At 54.5% G+C, this 17,497-nt stretch overlaps 1 protein-coding gene across 2 annotated transcripts; it reads left to right on the top strand.

Annotated features, from left to right (window-relative positions):
- Nucleotides 1-9,590: 9,590 nt before the first annotated feature.
- On the top strand, nt 9,591-13,927 carry LOC122207908 (cytoplasmic tRNA 2-thiolation protein 1). 2 transcript variants are annotated; one of them, XM_042918263.1, is made up of 3 exons: nt 9,591-9,720; nt 11,105-11,649; nt 13,197-13,927. In XM_042918263.1, exons 2-3 carry the CDS (start codon nt 11,142-11,144, stop codon nt 13,769-13,771), a joined length of 1,083 nt encoding a protein of 360 aa, XP_042774197.1. In that variant the 5' UTR covers nt 9,591-9,720; nt 11,105-11,141; the 3' UTR covers nt 13,772-13,927. The 2 variants fall into 2 exon arrangements, with proteins under 2 accessions (XP_042774197.1, XP_042774196.1); XM_042918262.1 differs by having other exon boundaries at nt 9,591-9,814.
- Nucleotides 13,928-17,497: the final 3,570 nt, after the last annotated feature.

The following is a 17,497-nucleotide window of genomic DNA, read 5'->3' as shown; positions in this document are numbered from 1 at the left end:
ACAGATGGACGGACGGACAGATGACTGGTCCCACACTCTGACCACACAAGTAGTAATGGGCAAGGCTGGGATTCAAACAAACATCTAAGGGACTCCAAACCCAGTGCTTTAAGTGACCACTTGGCTTCACTGCCCAACCTGGCCCAGCCCTGGTCTCAGGGAGACTCAGACTCGGCAGGACTAAGCCTTTCAGAGAGTCATTTAAGCTGATCCCGCACTCGGCCAGTCTATAGCTCAGGCTCTGACTTCCCCCAGTTCAAGTTCTTCTTGGCTCATAAATCCAGCCCCACAGGCACTCTCTGGCCCACACGCTGTCAGCCCAGAGACTGAAGACTTCAGTGTTGACTCCACAGCCATGTTCAGACCCATCTTCTCACCTCCGGCCCTCCCCTTTCCGACTGCACCTGATTCACCATGTGTATGGCACTCTGTGGGAAGGGGTGCGGGTGGAAGGGCAGGTGCTGCTGGTGCCGGACTTGCCCGTAGTAGGGCACCGCAACTGTGTGCGGCCACGTCCAGCAACCAAGTGGCCAGTACTGGCCTCCCAGTTCCACCAGCAGGTTCTTTCCCACCACCTCCATCGTCACCTCCACCATCAGGTTCTCTGGGATCGTCCCCTTCAAGGGGCCATCTGAGAGAGGCAGGGATGGTCAGGGCCCTGTCCCACAACCCCCACAACCTAGCTGGGTTCAATCATGTCCCCCCAAAACCATGTCCACCAGAGCTTCGGAATGTGACCTTATTTGGAAACCGGGTCTACACAGATGTAGACATTAAAATGCGGAAGTATCGGATTGGGGTGGACCCTAAATGCAACGACTAGTGTCCTCATAAGAAGGCCATGTGAAGACCCGGAGAGAAGACGGCCATGGAGGCAGAAATTAAAGTGATGAGCATACAAGCCAAGGAAAGCCAACAGCCATCAGAAGCTAGGGGAGGGACATAGGACGGTTTCTCTCTGAGCATCCAGAAGGAACACCCTGCTGACATCTTGACCTTGGACTTCTGGCCTCCAGAACTGTGGGAGAGTAACTTTTTTTTTTTAAGGTTTATTTATGATAGAGCAAGTGCAAATGGGGGAGGGGCACAGAGAGGGGGACAGAGGATCTGAAGGGGGCTCTGCACCGATAGCAGCGAGCTCGATGCGGGGCTTGAACTCACGAATTGTGAGATCATGACCCAAGCCAAAGTCAGACGCTTAATCGACTGAGTCACCCAGGCACCCCAACTTTCTATTGTTTTAAGGATGCCTCCCCTGGGATGGTTCTCAGACCACCCACTCTCCCTACACTTAGACTGCCCTCCTCGGTTCCCTTTCACTGAGGGGGTTCGAGGGGTGACCCACCCAGCCCCCCACTGTGGCTCCTCCCCCTCTCCCTAGCAGCTGGTATTTTTGCCAAAGACGCCACACCAGTATCTCCTAGCCAAAATGCCCTTCTTACAGCTGGACCCTTCCCGAAACTCCCGACCCAGATACAAGTTGAGAGCTGATGACTGTTTAAAGACCCTAAGTTCTGGGGTGCCTGGGTGGCTCAGCCAGTTGTGCATCCAACTTTGGCTCAGGTCATGATCTCATGGTTCGCGAGTTCGAACCCCACGCTGGGTTATGCGCTGACAGCGCAGAGCCTGCTTCGGATCCTCTGTCCCCCTCTCTCTCTACCCCTCCCCCACTCTCCCTCTCTCAAAAATAAATCAATACAATTTTTTAAAAATAAATTTAAATTTTGTTTTTAATTACAAAAAAAAGACACTAAGTTCTGGGGTGGGTGGTTCTGATGCAGCAACACATGATCAGCAAAAACTCTCCATCACCTCTGGGGCCACCAGCCCTGTAACTTCTGCTTCCAGGTCCTGCCCTGCTCCCCAGGGAGTCCTGCCAGCCAGAGGCAGGGCTGGGGAGTGTGGGACGCCCCAACAAGCTTACTGATGTAGGGTGGGATGAGGGGGCAGCTGGGCAGGTCCTCCTTACTGGTGTCCACAGGGCGGGATCTGGCTGTGGATTCTCTCTCCTGCTTGCTCTCTCTCTGCACCCCACTTCAAAATAGACTTTAAAAAAAAAAAGGGGGTGGAGGAGGAAACGGATCAAGAGTAAAGGAACAGAGACTAACTCTGGGCGGTAACACTTAAATGGAGCCCTGGAGGACGAGGAGGAGGTGGAAAGGTCCAGAGGTGGGCAGGGGGAGGGTCAAGGGGCATTGAATGGTCACACACAGGCTGGTGTCCTTGTCAGTCAGTCCACAAGCACGCTTTTAGATGAAGCAAAACGTTATCTCATTGGATCTCAAATGTGGGGCAAGACACGAATGTCATCAGGGACAGAAAATCCTTAAAATTTTGGAGCCCTGAAACGAGAGTCCAATTTCAGCTGCAAACTCTCTGTTGTGGGACAGGCAGAAAGAGCTACCCACTGGCAGAATTTCTCTTCAGCTTTTCAGCTGGAAAGACAGCTTACAAAGGAGCGTTGCTGATAGAAAACCACTGCTGGATTCGGACACCCCTCCTTTCAGCAAAGCGAGAAGAAACAAAACCCCCAAACATGGCGGAAAAGCATCCCATTCACACATAGAAGACAACGGATCATCAAGTGCCTCTCGGGAACCTCAGCTGGATTTGGTGCTGCCCTTTGGGACCAAAACCAGTGTCTGAAGCATCCTGGTAGACTTGCCCCAGCAGCCATTTATGAATGTATTTGCTGGGCTCAAAACAGCAGGGCTCACCTAATGCCTGTTTCCCAGCTGGGAATGCTGCGGGTGTGGACGGTGCCGTAGTCCAGCCATGCTGGCTGGTGTCCAGCTGCTATGTAAACCGAGCAGGTGCCAACAGAGACTTGAAGGTGACTGCTTCCCCTTTCTAGGCAGGGGGTCAGCGGACTTGTAGGAACGAGGAGTTTTCCACGGTATATGTGCTCTTGGGAGCATGATTATTATTATTTTTTTTAATGTTTATTTATTTTTGAGAGAGAGACAAAGAGCAAAAGTAGGGGAGGGGCAGAGAGAGAGGGAGACACAGAATCCAAAGCAGGTTCCAGGCTCTGAGCTGTCAGCAACAGAGCCCGATGCGGGGCTCGAACTCACAAACCGTGAGATCATGACCCGAGCCGAAGTCGGACGCTTAACCGACTGAGCCACCCAGGCACCCCATTATTATTTTTTTTAATGTTTGTTTATTTTTGAGAGAGAGAGAGCACAAGTGGGGGAGGAGCAGAGAGAGAGAGTGGGGGTGGACACAGGATCCGAAGCAGGCTTTGCGCTGACAGCAAGCTTGATGCAGGGATTGAACTCACCAACCGTGAGATCACGACCTGAGCCTAAGCTGGATGCTCAACCGACTGAGCCACCCAGGCGCCCCAGACGTGATTCTTCACACAGGATTCGGCTGCATCTGGTGGTTTCTGTGGAGCCCGCAACTAAGCAAGCGTGGATACGTACCATCTGGTGTCAGAACACCCAGACCCACGTTTCCACACTTCCTCCTCCTCCTGCGGGACAGGAAAGGCTGCTGTCGGAAGTGTGGTTTGTCTCCTGGAGTGCCCAGTAAACATAACCCCTCCCTCTCCACAGGCACTGTAGAGCCTGCGAGTTTTGTAGACTATGAGCCATCATTTTCTCATTCCTCGTTTTATCACAAATCCCTATTGCAAGTACAGAGGTTATGACTTAGGACAGGGTATTACTGTTATTTGGGCTCTTGGTGGCAAAAATTTAATTGTGAACAATGATTTCTTTTATTTTTATTTTGAGAGAAAGAGAGAGACACAGAGAGGGAGGAAGAGAGAGAATCCCAAGCAGGCTTCATGCTCAGCAGAGTCCGACTCGGGGCTCGATCTCACGACCGTGAGATCATGACCTGAGCAAAAATCAAGAGTCAGACGCGTAAACAACTGAGCCACCCAGGCGCCCCAACTATGAGCAATTATTTTTTTAATGTTTATTTTTGAGAGAGACAGAGACAGAGACAGGGACAGAGTGTCAGCTGGGGAAGGGCAGAGACAGGGAGACACAGAATCCAAAAGAAGCCTCCAGGCTCTGAGCTGTCAGCACAGAGCACGACTCGGGGCTTGAACTCAGGAACCATTGAGATCATGACCTGAGCCGAAGTCAGATGCTTAACCAAGTGAGCCACCTAGGTGCCCCTGAACAATTATTTTTTTAAAAAAAGAACTTGGCAGCATAATTGTGTGACTATAGGTATGAAAGCCTAAGAGTGTGTTCCTGTTACTTCTTCAAAAAACAGAAAAGGATCCATTCCACTAGTGTTGAAAGGTGAACCAGCTAGGATAAAATCAATTGCATATGGTTTCCCAAAGTTACGTAAGATTTCAAGAAAAAAAGTCTGACGTCTTAAACAGCAACCTTCACGCATGTTATGTGACTCAAATTAGCACACCCACATTTTCCAAGTGACAGGTTTCCAAGTTTCATTTAATAAAGTGTATGTGCGTTTGGAGAAAGCAGGCTCTGTCTGGCTGCCATGTTGTGTCTGTACATCCCTTAAGAGCCTATTATGACCCAGGAGACCCAGAGTCTCCCCCAAGGAGTCTGGACTCTCTGGTTCCGCCCAGGAAGTAGTCCCTTCCTCCTGGAGGGTTCCTAACATACTCCCCGCCCCCAGCTCTGTTTTTGGAGTCAGGCTGAGGGTGGCTGTGGTTTGAGGATGACAATGCCTAGCGTTCTCTCTGCCCCAACCCACGTTCATCAGGTCCCTCTTTCACGAAAAGGGAGAGGGCCTCTGGCTGACCTGTCACACACACTACTGACCCTCCCAGGCCCACACTCTCCAGAAAACACATGGCCAACCAGAGGGAGGATGCTGAAACCAAGCCATCCGGAAGCCCCTCATTCCCAAGAAACTCTAACATTAGAAATGTGGTTCTTCTGTAAGAATGAAATCTATTTTCTTCTTCATGGGGAAGTTCTCTTTCGGGCTGGATCTGATAGGCTCAGACATACATGCCCCAGACCAGACTGTGTGTTCGCTCTAAAGCAACCCCTGAGCTTCCTGACGTACATGCAAGAAGGTGGGAAACGTATCTGTATGTACAGACCCTGTTTTGTCTAAAAGAGGTCTTCAGAGTGGGGGGTATACACAACTCCCCACACAGGACTGTACGTCTACTCTACTCCTCGAAGGTGACTCCTGGTCCATGTCGGGACATCCTGTATTCAGAACAACCAAAGCATTACAGCTTAGAGGAGCTAATTTAAAAAAAAAAAAAAAAAATTAACTGGAATGTTTTCAGGGACAAAGTTTTCAAGTGACACCGAATAAAACATTCAGGTAAAAAACTAATGATCCCCATTAGACATGGTGTGCATTTTTCTCTTAGGTACTTAAAGCTTATGTGAATCATGTCATAAAATAGTCATTCTATTAACAAACAATCCCCATCTCCTGTCACCTCATACAATGTATAATGACTTCTGGCTCTGAGTGACAAGAAAAAAATTTAGTGTTGAAAAATGTCAGATGTCAATTTAAATTTTTAAAAATATTTGTTTATCTATTCATTTATTTTATTCTATTTTTTAATACATTTATTTATTTTTGAGACAGAGAGAGATGGAGCATGAACGGGGAAGGGTCAGAGAGAGAGGGAGACACAGAATCTGAAACAGGCTCCAGGCTCTGAGCTGTCAGCACAGAGCCCGACGCGGGGCTCAAACTCACGGACCGCGAGATCATGACCTGAGCTGAAATCGGCCGCTTAACCGACTGAGCCACCCAGGCGCCCCTCTATTCATTTATTTTAAAAGAGAGAGAGAAAGAGTGCATGCATGTGCAGGGGTCGGGCAGAGAGAATTCCAAGCAGGCTCTGTGCTGTCAGCGCAGAGCCAGATGCGGGGCTCGATCCCACAACCCTGGGATCACGACTTGAGCTGAAATCAAGAGTCGGACATTCAACTGCCTGAGCCACCCAGGCACCCCAACAATTTCCCCTAATCTAAACCAACACTAAGCTTTTAGGGTTTATAAACTAATGTAATCCACAAAGGGAGTCCTGACCTTAACTGAACACTAACCCAGTGTGGATCCATTTCATCTTCAAAGTCACCCTTTGACTTCACAGATAAGGTCACTGAGGTCTAAAGTCACTCAGATGTAAGAAAAGAGCATGAATCTGAGTCTAGGACTGTGTGTGATTCCAAAGTTCTTTCCACTGCCTGGTTGAGGGTGTCTTGGGGGCTGAAGGTGACAGAGGTCAAGAAAGGCTTCCCCAAAGAGGTAGCATTCTGGGTAGTTCCAGAAGGGTAAGTAGGCATTCAACACCAATGCCAAGTGATGGAAAGGCACTCTAGGCAGAGGGAGAAGGAGTCACCAGAGAGCTTGGCACACGTAAGTAGCGGAGGTGATGGCAGCCAGACCTACGGAGCACTTACTGTGGCCCAAGAGCTGTTACAAGTATTCATTAAGTGTGCCCTCTTCTCAACCTCAGAACTACTGACATTTTGGGCATGTTAGTTCTTTGCTATTGGGGCTGTCCTGTGTGTTTGAGATTTATAACACTGCTGGATGCCAGTATGCCTCAACCCCAGGTGTGACAACCAAAACTGTCCCTGCCAAATGTCCTCTGGGGGCCAAAATCATCTCAGATTGAGAACCACTGCTCTCATCATGTGAAGGCTGTACCATTATTATTTCTACCTTACAGGTGAGAATATGTAAGCTGTCCACAGTTACACAACCAGGTTGGTAATCCCACGATCGGAACCAAGCTGTTCTGTCTTTAACCACAATACCACGTGGCAAGTTTCCTGCCTGGGCTTCATGCTCACTGGGGTACAGATCACAGTAGGGGACAAGAAAGGAGAGGTAAGCCAGCAACAGCTCAGCAAAGGCCTTGAGTACCTTGCCTGTTCTGTATGAGGCCTTGTGCCTAGACGCTGGGACCCAGATGCAAATCCAACTGAAGCCCTCTTTCAAGGAGCTCCCAACCCAAAGAGACACTGAAACAGTCACAGTCACAGCCCAAGGTGATGGGGCCTCTGACAAAGTGAGCCTAGAGGTGGCTTGTTAACGCAGTGCAAGGTAGGATGGGTCCCGTAGTCTACCTGGAAAAAGTACATCCACATGGCTACTCGGATGACAAACAGGAATCAGTGTGGTGGGGAGGAGGGGTGAGGGAGGGAGGGAGGGAGGGTCTTCAGGAAGAGAGGACAAAACGTGCAAACACCTGGCAGAAAAGTTACTTCGCTGGCGATTGTGGGGGACCTGCCAGAATCTCAGGGATGGGAGAGGCTAAAAAGTCACCAAGGGCATGGTTGCAAACACCAGGCTGAGGGATTCGACCTTACCCTGCAGGTGATGAGAGCTAGTCATCTGCCCTCTCCAGAAACCCCCAACACCAACTTACAGTCTTTTCCACTGGAATATTAATTAACATGTTGCAGCAAACAAAACATAAAAATGTTTGCAAAACATCCGTGAGGAATCTCTGCCCAAACTGTGCCAGCTTGCTGGTGAATGTGGCCACTAAGGACTACAGGGACTGGTCCCATTCTCAACACTCCCAACCACTGCCACCCCAGGGAAGTGACATAAGGGACCAGCACACCCCCACCCCAAACACTTATTAAGCACCAAGCACTGACCTTCATGCTTTATATGATGTTTTTAAATATACTTTTTAATGTTTATTTACTTCTGAGAGAGAGAAAAGGAGAGACAGAGCACAAGTGGGGCAGGGGCAGAGAGAGAGAGGGAGGGAGACACAGAATCTGAAGCAGGCTCCAGGCTCTGAGCTGTCAGCACAGAGCCTGACGCGGAGCTCGCACTCATGAATCGCAAGATCATGACTTGAGCCGAAATCGGTCGCTTAACCGACTGAGCCACCCAGGCACTCCCAAGCTTTACATGTTAACTCATTTACCTCTTTATCCCAACAACTGCTTTATCACCCCCACAGAGGACACTGAGGCACAGAAAGGTTCAAGGTCGCATGACTAAGCAAGTGGCGCAGGCTGGCTTTCACATCCTCTTGTTGCCAATGACATCTAGCCTTGAGGGTAATCCTTGTTATTAACTTCGCACTCAAAAGTATACAGGTGGTGTTGAGATCTACTCAAACATTTAATTAGAGAAACTTGCAAAGTAGGAGACTAAAACCAACACAGAAACACCTGAATTTGTATACTAGTTTTGGGGCAGAAAAGTGAATGTACATCACAGAAGAACACCACTCAGGCCAGCGTTCCTCGGCTTTGGCACTATCGTTTCAAACTGGATATTCTTTGCAGTGAGAGGCCAGCCTGTGCACACTGTATTCAGCACCACCCTTGGCCTCTACCTACCAAACACCAGTCCCACCCCTGCCCTGGTCCGTGGTTGTGACAACCAAACACGTCTCCAGATAGTGCCAAATGTTCCCTGGGGCACAAAACCACCCCAAACTGAGGACTGGCTTAAAAACTGTCCGTTTTGAAACTTCATCTCCTTTCTTGAAAAGAACTATTAGGCTTGGTCCCCAAAGAGAAGCCGACCTTGATTAGGAGAATTAAATGGGAGGAGAATAATGAAAGTTTACTGTTTGGCGCATACACACGTGCCATATTAACGCATTTATGTTCACAAACAGCCTGTGGGGCAGCCTCTGTTGTTAGGCGCACTTTACAGAGGAGGAATATGAGACGGTACGTGCCGAGCACATGCTACTTGCTCAGCGAGCGCAGTTCTTTCCCCCATGTCCTGGCTAGCGGCATTTGTAACCTCTGGGTTCCCGCAGCCCCTGACATCTGGTCCCTCCACATCAAGCTTCATCACCCTCAACTCCCCACCCAGGCATGACACTCCTGTGTCCCCGAGGGCAGGACCCGGCACACAGGAAACCTCAGGAAATCACTAACGTAGGAGCCCGATAACCAGGGTTCAACCCTCGCGACCGCCTCAGGTACTCAAATGTGCCCCAGCACCCGGGAGAGTGCTCGGTTTTTTGCTTTCGGAGGCTTGTGCCCTCGGAAACCCTCCGTGTCTTGGGGCTCACCTGTCCTCCATCTCGAGCTCTGCCTTCAACTCCACAAGGCTGGAGGTGCGCGCACTCGTCCGTGCGCTACACCTGAGCGTAGCCGCCCACTGGGTTCCGCCCCCAGCCCGGTACCCGCGTGGGGAACCGCAAACCGCCCGTTGTCGGCTCCGCGGACGCAAGGCGCCCCCAGCCCGCACCGCCGCGGCTCTGGGAACCCGCGCGCACCCACTCCCACGCCTGCGGGCGGAGCGCATAAAAGCCCACTTCGTGCACCGTGCGCCGCGCGCTGCAGCCCAAGCCTTGCAATGTGCGGTTGCACGCGCGGCCTCTCCCTTGCGTGCCCTTATCCCTCTCTTCCCCCCACCCCGACAACTCTCCAGTCGCACCATAAATTCTATCATACTTCCATAAGAGCAGAAAATCTGGAAAGCATTCATTCCTTCTCTAGCATAAAGTGCACAGTGTACGGCGGCACACAGAAATCAGACGGCCCACCTGTTTTTGCGCAGGCGCAGACGGGAGACGTGCCGACCGGGCCGGGAGCACTCTGGGAGACTTGGGCGGAGAGCGTGACGTCACGGAGAGGTTGGCAGCGTGTGCGCCCAGCTGGTCTCGCAGCTGAAGGCGATGAGGGCCAAGCCGCCGCGCCGGGACCTGGGAGTCGTAGGCGGGTAAACCCAAAGCCTTCTGGGAATCGTAGTCCCTCCACAGGCTTCCGCGTTTTCTCGGAGCCTGGACTTCCCAGCGCGGGTTCTACTCACGTGAGTTTCCCCTCCTCAGCAGGCCGATCTCGGCTCTTTGTCGTGCTGCCGTGTAGGAGTTGAGGGTCTCCATCTTACCTTCCCACGCATTCCGGTAGGCATCCCTGGAGAGATGGCACCGCTCTCCGCGAACCTCCAACGCCTGTGTCCGGTGCCCCTGCTGACCCGCTTTGGAGCCTGTCTAGGTTCTGATTCCTAGCTTCCACCCTCAACCTGAGGGCGGTTCGAACGCAGCCTCCTCTGCCTTGGTTACAATTTAGAGTGATCAGGGCTGGCCTGGGGGGTGTCAGGCGGCCCTGAGAGCCCAGAGGAGGCGCCAGACCCAGCTCAGGTTTCAGGAAAGACTTCAGAGCAAACAAAGGACCTCCAAATTACCATGCCCAAACAAAGTTACAGATTCTCTGGACTAAACCTACACCTCTCGCAATATTTCCCTATTCTTCCCTCTTTCCCACGTCCTCCCCATGAAATGGTCCCACTATCCTTGCAAGTGCTGAAGGCAGAACCTTGAAGTCGTCAGTCCTCTGTTTCTCTCATCTATTGCCTCGTTCAACCAAGTCTCGTGTGAGTTCAACCTACTCTATTTCCAGAAGGGATCCAGAATCTGACCACTTCTCTCCACTTCCACTTTCTCTACTCAGCCCTTAGCCACATTACGGCTCATGTGGACCATTCTAGGAGCCTCCTCCTGGTCTACCGGTGTCTGCCCTCGCCACTCTCCACTCTCTGTTCCCACGCAGCAGCCTGGGGCATCCTGTCAAAATATAAATCACATCCTATCACTCCACAGCTTCCAACCATCTAACGGTTCTCAGCTCATTCAGAATAAAATCCAACCTTTTCACCCTGCCAACCTCCAAGCCCCCGATCTTCCCTTGTCCTCACCTATAACTCACTTTCCAAACAACTGAATATAGGCCCTTCCCTTCAGGTCCTTTGCCTTTGCTATTAACTATCTGGAACATTCTTCCCACCCTGATCAAATTGCATGACTCCTTCTCATCCTTCTGGCCCCAGCTCAGAGGATAATTCCCTCATATTACTCCTTATATTTGTAAAGTGTCTTGGTTATTTACTTATCATGGGTTGGCTCCTCCCCTAGAACGTCGTGCCTGCAACCTTTCCTATTTTGTTCACTGCTGTTCCAGTATCGAACGCATTTTGGGTAGATGGGAGGCAATGAATGGATACCTGTTGAATGAAGGAATGAATGATGAAAAGCTTACGCTGAGACTTGAAGGTGCCAATCCTGCACATGTGCTGGGAGAGGGTTCCAGGCAATGGGTATATGCACTCTGGGCGCTATCCAGGCAGGCTTCCCGGAGGCATCGACCCCGCAATCCGGAATCCGCACGTAACCTGCCTCCCCTCTCTCCCTGTCCAGGGGCAGCCAACTCCTCCCCGCCCGCCCGGAACCCGCGATGCCCGCCCCGCAGTGCGCCTCCTGCCACGCGGCGCGCGCCGCCCTCCGCCGCCCGCGCTCCGGCCAAGCGCTGTGCGGCGCCTGCTTCTGCGCCGCCTTCGAGGCCGAGGTGCTGCACACGGTGCTGGCGGGCCGCCTGCTGCCGCCCGGCGCCGTGGTGGCCGTGGGCGCCTCCGGCGGCAAGGACTCCACGGTGCTGGCGCACGTGCTGCGCGAGCTGGCGCCGCGCCTGGGCGTCTCGCTGCGCCTGGTGGCCGTGGACGAGGGCATCGGCGGCTACCGGGACGCGGCGCTGGCGGCCGTGCGGCGCCAGGCGGCGCGCTGGGACCTCCCGCTCACCGTCGTGGCCTACGCCGACCTCTTCGGGGGCTGGACGATGGACGCCGTGGCCCGCAGCACGGCCGGCTCCGGCCGCAGCCGCGCCTGCTGCACCTTCTGCGGGGTCCTGCGGCGCCGCGCGCTGGAGGAAGGGGCGCGCCTCGTGGGAGCCACGCACATCGTGACGGGTGAGCGCGGGCGCCGCAGCCGAGGGGCGCGGGGCGGGCGCTGCAAGGGGGCTGGGCGCGTGCCCAGCAAGGGGTGAAGGAGACGCCGGGGGTGCCCGAAGTGGGGGATCTCCACGAGAAGGGGGTGCGCACGCCCGCTGAAGGTGCGTGGGCAGAGTGTGTGCGCGCCGGGGCTGGGCGCGGCAAGCTTTGAGTCACTGCCTTCGCTTTGGCCACGGAGGGGTGCAGGGGTGCTCTCCGGGGGCTGGGGCTGTGTTCCCTGCAGTTTCCAAAATGACATTCTCTGTGTCCCTTCACAAAAGGAGGCGAGTGAAGTGACACCACCCATCAGAAGCCATCTGTAGTCTGAAACGCAACTCTTTAGACCCCCCTTCTCTGTCGGCCTCTTCTCTCTGAGAACTTGAGAACTTACTCTCTCCCAACCGTTGCTTCAACACGTGATTGTTGACCATCTCCTCTGTACCAGACGCTCTGTAGCCTCGAGCAATACCTAACCTCGGTTACCTCATCTGTAAAACGGGGTTATTAATAATATCGAGGTCCCAGGGTCGTTGGGAATAAAGTGAGTTCTGTGTGAGGCACTTAGACCAGAGACTGGCAAACAGCAGACCTTACAGAGATGTTTGCCTCCTGATGCTGCCCAAGGCAGCCTCTGCCCCTGCCCTCCCGACATGTCCATAATTATAACCCGGTAAGTGCCGCTAAGGAAAAATCACACAGACTTTGCCAGTTTATAACAGGAGGACCCAGTGAAGGGGGAAGCCTGGAGTTAGGAAGTGGTTCCTGAGTGAGCCTGATCTGAAGGCCGCCTGAGTAACCAGTGAAGGGCAGACCCAGTTGTTGGGGTCTGAGCAGAGGAGGAGGCTGGTGCAAAGGCCCTGAGGAGGGGAAGTGTGGCCAACTGGAGAAGCCCCAAGAGGACCAGTGTCTGTCGGACCAGACAGACTCAAGTATAAGACGACAAGATGCAGAATAGGTAGACGTTTAGGTGACGTTTATGGTGACTGTTGAGGAAATACCGAAGCTCTCGCTGGCCTTCCTGCACGCGGTGACCCGCATTCCCTGCACTGGGACAGCAACACCTCCACTGACCGTTAGAGGCCGCTTTGACTTCTCCGGTGCCGGTGCCGTGTGACGCACACCTTCAACTGAGACTGACCCTCCTGAAAAAGCAACTGGCACAGGGCCTGGTTGGCGATAAGTGGGTGGCAAATGAGGGCACCCCGGGTTGCCTCCTGGAGGCCTGTGTGTCCCCTCTCGTTTCTCACTGTGCCCACCGCCCACCTCCACCGGCTGTCGCGCGGTGCCCAGGGGTCTCCATGGCCCTGTCCGGCCCTCCCTGCTGTTCTCCACGCACACCCCCCCCCCCCCCCGCCCCCATCTCTCTCCTGGTCCTGGCGTCCTGCAGTGTCTGGGGGTGGGGTGGGGGTCTCCAGCCCGGGTCGCCCACTCTGGGCCGCTCTCCAGGGCCCCTCCCCGTCCGTCTGGGTCCCTGCTGCCCCACGGCGGCGCCCGCATCTCACCGGCTCCCCGTCTCTCTCCCCCAGGCCACAACGCCGACGACATGGCGGAGACCGTGCTCATGAACTTCCTGCGGGGCGACGCGGGGCGGCTGGCCCGGGGCGGGGGCCTGGGCTCGCGGGGCGAGGGGGGCGCGCTGCCGCGCTGCCGCCCCCTGCAGCTGGCCTCGCAGAAGGAGGTGGTGCTGTACGCGCACTTCCGCCGCCTCGACTACTTCTCGGAGGAGTGCGTCTACGCGCCCGAGGCCTTCCGCGGCCACGCGCGCCACCTGCTCAAGCTCCTGGAGGCGGCGCGGCCGTCGGCGGCGCTGGACCTGGTGCACTCGGCCGAGCGCCTGGCCTTGGCCCCGGCCGCGCGGCCCCCGCCCCCCGGCGCCTGCTCCCGCTGCGGGGCGCTGGCCAGCCGCGCGCTCTGCCAGGCCTGCGCCCTCCTGGACGGGCTGCAGCGCGGCCGGCCCCGCCTGGCCATCGGCAAGGGCCGCGGGGGGCGCGACGAGGAGGGGTCGTCGGGGCCGCCACCCCCGCCTCCCAGCGACCCCGGCTCTGCGCAGGGCCCCGCCGCCGGGGGGTGCGGGGCTGCCTGTAAAGAGCGCTGCGAATAAACCCAAGGGACCTCCGCCCGGGCTTCGGTGCGAGGCTGGGAGGGGGACGGACGGGACCGGTCGCCGCCGACCCCGCAGAAGCTGGGGGCCGGGACTCCTGGGTCTGAGGGAGGAGGGGCTGGGGGCCTGAACTGGGTCTGAGGGAGGAGGGGTTGGGGGCCGGGACTTCCGGGTCTGAGGGAGGAGGGGGCTGGGGCAGGACTCCTGGGTCTGAGGGAGGAGGGGCTGGGGGCCTGAACTGGGTCTGAGGGAGGAGGGGTTGGGGGCCGGGACCCCTGGGTCTGAAGGAGGAGGGGCTGGGGATCAGGACTCCTGGGTCTGAGGGAGGAAAGACAGGGGCCAGGACTCCAGGGTCTGAGGGAGGAGGGGGCTGGAGGCTTGGACTCCTGGGTCTGAGGGAGGAGGGGGCTAGAGGCCTGGACTCCTGGGTCTGAGGGAGGAGGGCCTGTGGGGTCAGACTCCTGGGTCTGAGGGAGGAAGAACAGGGGCCAGGACTCCAGGGTCTGAGGGAGGAGCGGCTGGGGGTCAGGACTCCAGGGTCTGAGGGAGGAGGGGGCTGGGGCAGGACTCCTGGGTCTGAGGGAGGAGGGGGCTGGGGACCTGGACTCCTGGGTCTGAGGGAGGAGGGCCTGTGGGGTCAGACTCCTGAGTCTGAGGGAGGAAGGACAAGGGCCAGGACTCCAGGGTCTGAGGGAGGAGGGGCTGGGGGCCGGGACTCATGGGTCTGAGGGAGGAGGGGCTAGGGGCCGAGACCCCTGGGTCTGAGGGAGGAGGGGCTGGGGGCCTGGAGAAGGGGCTGGAGGGGCCAGTACTCCTGGGTCTCAGAGCCGGTAGGAATTAGGGGGCTGCTTGCCTCATACTCTGCCAGGTTCTGGGCATGCTCAGGAGAGTCCTAACGCTTCTGTAGGACCTACTATGTGTCATGTCTGCCTGTTGCACCATAAGCAAAACCGCTTCACTTGAGGGACTCTCATTTCCAGTAACCTTGATGTTTACCTTTGAGCAAAGGTGGGGGGGGGGGGGGCGGGTGGGCAAAAAACCCTCATTCCCGGCACCTGGTTGGCTCAGTCAGAAGAGCATTCGACTCTTGATCTCGGGGTCGTGAGTTCGATCTCACGTTGGGTGCAGAGATTACTGGAAGAAAAAAAAAAAAAAGAAAAGAAAACTTAAAAAAGAACTCTCCAAGGTGCCTGGGTGGCTCAGTTGAGCAACAGACTCTTGATTTCGGCTCAGGTCATGATCCATGAGCAAGGAGCCTGCTTGGGATTCTCTCTCCCTCTGTGCCCTTCTCCTCTGCTTTCACGCATGCGCGCTCTCTCTCTCAAATAAAAAACACAAAAAACCCAACTATCAGCTGTGGAACTTCTAGTATTGTGGGAGAGAGGCATAGACAAATCAGTATGCAATCTGACCTCTGATGATGTGAGCTATGTATGAATAACAAAGAGCTTAATGCAAAATGTGAAGGGGGCGCTGTTGCAGTTTGGGAGGTCAGGGCCTTTTTGAGAAAGTGACTCAGGAGAAGACCAAAATAAAGCAAGGGAGGTTTCCAGCCACGACAGAGTATATCATGCCAGAACATTTCCACTGGCCAACTGGAAAAGCAGCCAGGATCCCACAGAAAAGAGGCTCATTCTGCTGGAAGGGCCAGAAGCGGAAGCAGGCAGAAAACAGGGTAAAGAGGCTGGGGATCTGAGCAGAACTTTCAACGGTGTCATGGGACCAGACACAGAATTGGAGTGCAGAGCTACGTGGGCAGGGACTGGAAGGGCCAAAATCTGGGGGGAGGGAACAGTGTTGAGTCAGCCCGACACCTGCTCTTGTCCCCTGGGCAGCCTCATGAAACAGGATAAACACAGTCTGAAGTTCAGGGTCTCCTAAAAAGTAGAGGCCCAGTAAGCACCCGTTAGGACCCAAGTAGGGTTACAAATTAGAAGGGTCACCCGGAAGTAGGCCCGTCCACAAAAACACCAGAACCCAGCTTCAAACACACTCAATCCCAGAGCGGATTAAGAAGATTCCCGACTCCGAGAGCGCCTGGGTGACTCAGTCGGTTAAGCGGCCGACTCTTGATTTCAACTCAGGTCATGATCTCACTGTGAGTTCAAGCCCCACATCAGGCTCTGTGCTGACAGCTCAGGGCCTGCTTGGGATTCTCTCTCTCCCTCCTTTTCTCTGCCCCTCCCTCCCCTCTCAAAAATAAATAAATAAACGTAAAAAAGTGCAACAGCAAATATCAACCCGCTGGAAAGTGAGGAGAGGGAGGGTTTTCTGGACAGGGTGAGGGCAGAGTCAGCCCTGAGGAGCAAGGCACCCAGTGTTCTGTGAGAAATGCATTGTGTCTCTGAAGCTGAGTCCCCAGGATGAGTGGATTTTCAGAGGGTGACTAAGGAGAAGCTTGGACGTGCTCTGGCCAGCATCTCTGTCCCCTAGGACAGAATATCACGCCAGTCAATCCGCCGACTTCTGATCTCTGCATCTGAGGCAAGTCAGGGAACTACCTCCAGGGGGCGCTCCGCCCATCCTGCCAGACCTGGGGACCTCCCAGCCCAAGGGTTGGTGCTGTCCATGGTTCTGGAGCAAAGCTGGGTGAGTTCAGGAAACCCCAACTCTGCCAAGGACCCCAATCCATAGGTGCAAGGTCCCGAGCTCTAGGCCAGCAGGGCACCTAGGTCGCAGCAACTTCTGAAAGTCCGGGGCCTTCTTAGGAAGGAGAAGGCAGAAGAAGGGGTGGAGTGGACTGGGCTCATCTCTGTGCTTTTCCCCTCAACCCTCTTGTTGCCTTAACATGCTTTTCACCTTGTGGTGCCTGCCTGGCGAAGGAACAAGGAGGGACAAGGTCTTCTCTGAGGTTCCAGGTTATGTCATGCTGCTGGCCCTTGGACCACACTTTAAGAAGCACCCCTGTGCCCGGATCTCCCTCCAAGCAGAGGATTAGGAAAGAGATGGAGATTCACTGGAGGTCCTCACGTGCTGACTCAGGGTTGTACCTTTCTACATATTGCCCCGTTGAACCCTCACAACCAATCCTAGAGAACACTGGCTAACAATTCTCCTCATCCAGTGGGAAACTGAGACTTGATGTGATAAGCAACCTTTGCAGGGTCTCGCATCACTGATGTGCGTTTGGGGGCTGGGGTTGTGATCCACACAAATCTGACACCATAGATAGTGACTCCTGAACCCACTGTACCCTGGTCCCAGGAAAGCAGATGATGCACACTGGGAAGGTGTTTTATTTATAAGGGATGGAGACCATCAGACAATAGTCCGGGACAGATGGTGACAGCAGACAGCAGAAGGAGAGACCACCATGGGGTGGGGGGAATCTAAAGGTATCAAGATCGTGTCTTCAAGGACCAGTCCCCATGTCATCTTCTAACAATTTCGGGAGACTCTGCCCTAGTGGACATGCAACATGCTCGCTATTAGTGACAGAGTGGATTTCACTTAGCATTTGCCAGTGGAATGTCCCTAGAAGAGGAAGTTCTCCTGTGAACTTCATATTTTCGAGAAGCTACCAAGCTTGTCAGGCCTCCACTAAGAATTAAGATCTCAGTGTGATCTATAGAGAGGGTAGTCTTTGAGAATGTTAAGTCAGCTATGACGGAGCAAGGAACTGGGGAAGAAGCCGGGCATAATGGGGAAGAATGTGCAGAGATTTAAAACAAAACAAAAACCGGGCACCTGACTGGCTCAGCTGGTGGAGCATGAGGTTCTTGATCT

This window comes from Panthera leo, chromosome E2 (genome assembly GCF_018350215.1).
Source record: "Panthera leo isolate Ple1 chromosome E2, P.leo_Ple1_pat1.1, whole genome shotgun sequence".
NCBI classification, from domain to species: domain Eukaryota; kingdom Metazoa; phylum Chordata; class Mammalia; order Carnivora; family Felidae; genus Panthera; species Panthera leo.
Note: the sequence above shows the minus strand (reverse complement) of the source record. Positions and strands in the feature narration are given on the sequence as shown.

Bases quoted from the DNA above. Each gene is read 5' to 3' on its own strand.
- LOC122207908 (XM_042918263.1), top strand. From the start codon at position 11,142: ATGCCCGCCCCGCAGTGCGCCTCCTGCCACGCGGCGCGCGCCGCCCTC. The intron at 11,650-13,196 runs GTGAGCGCGGGC...TCTCTCCCCCAG, and splicing joins AGCCACGCACATCGTGACGG to GCCACAACGCCGACGACATG.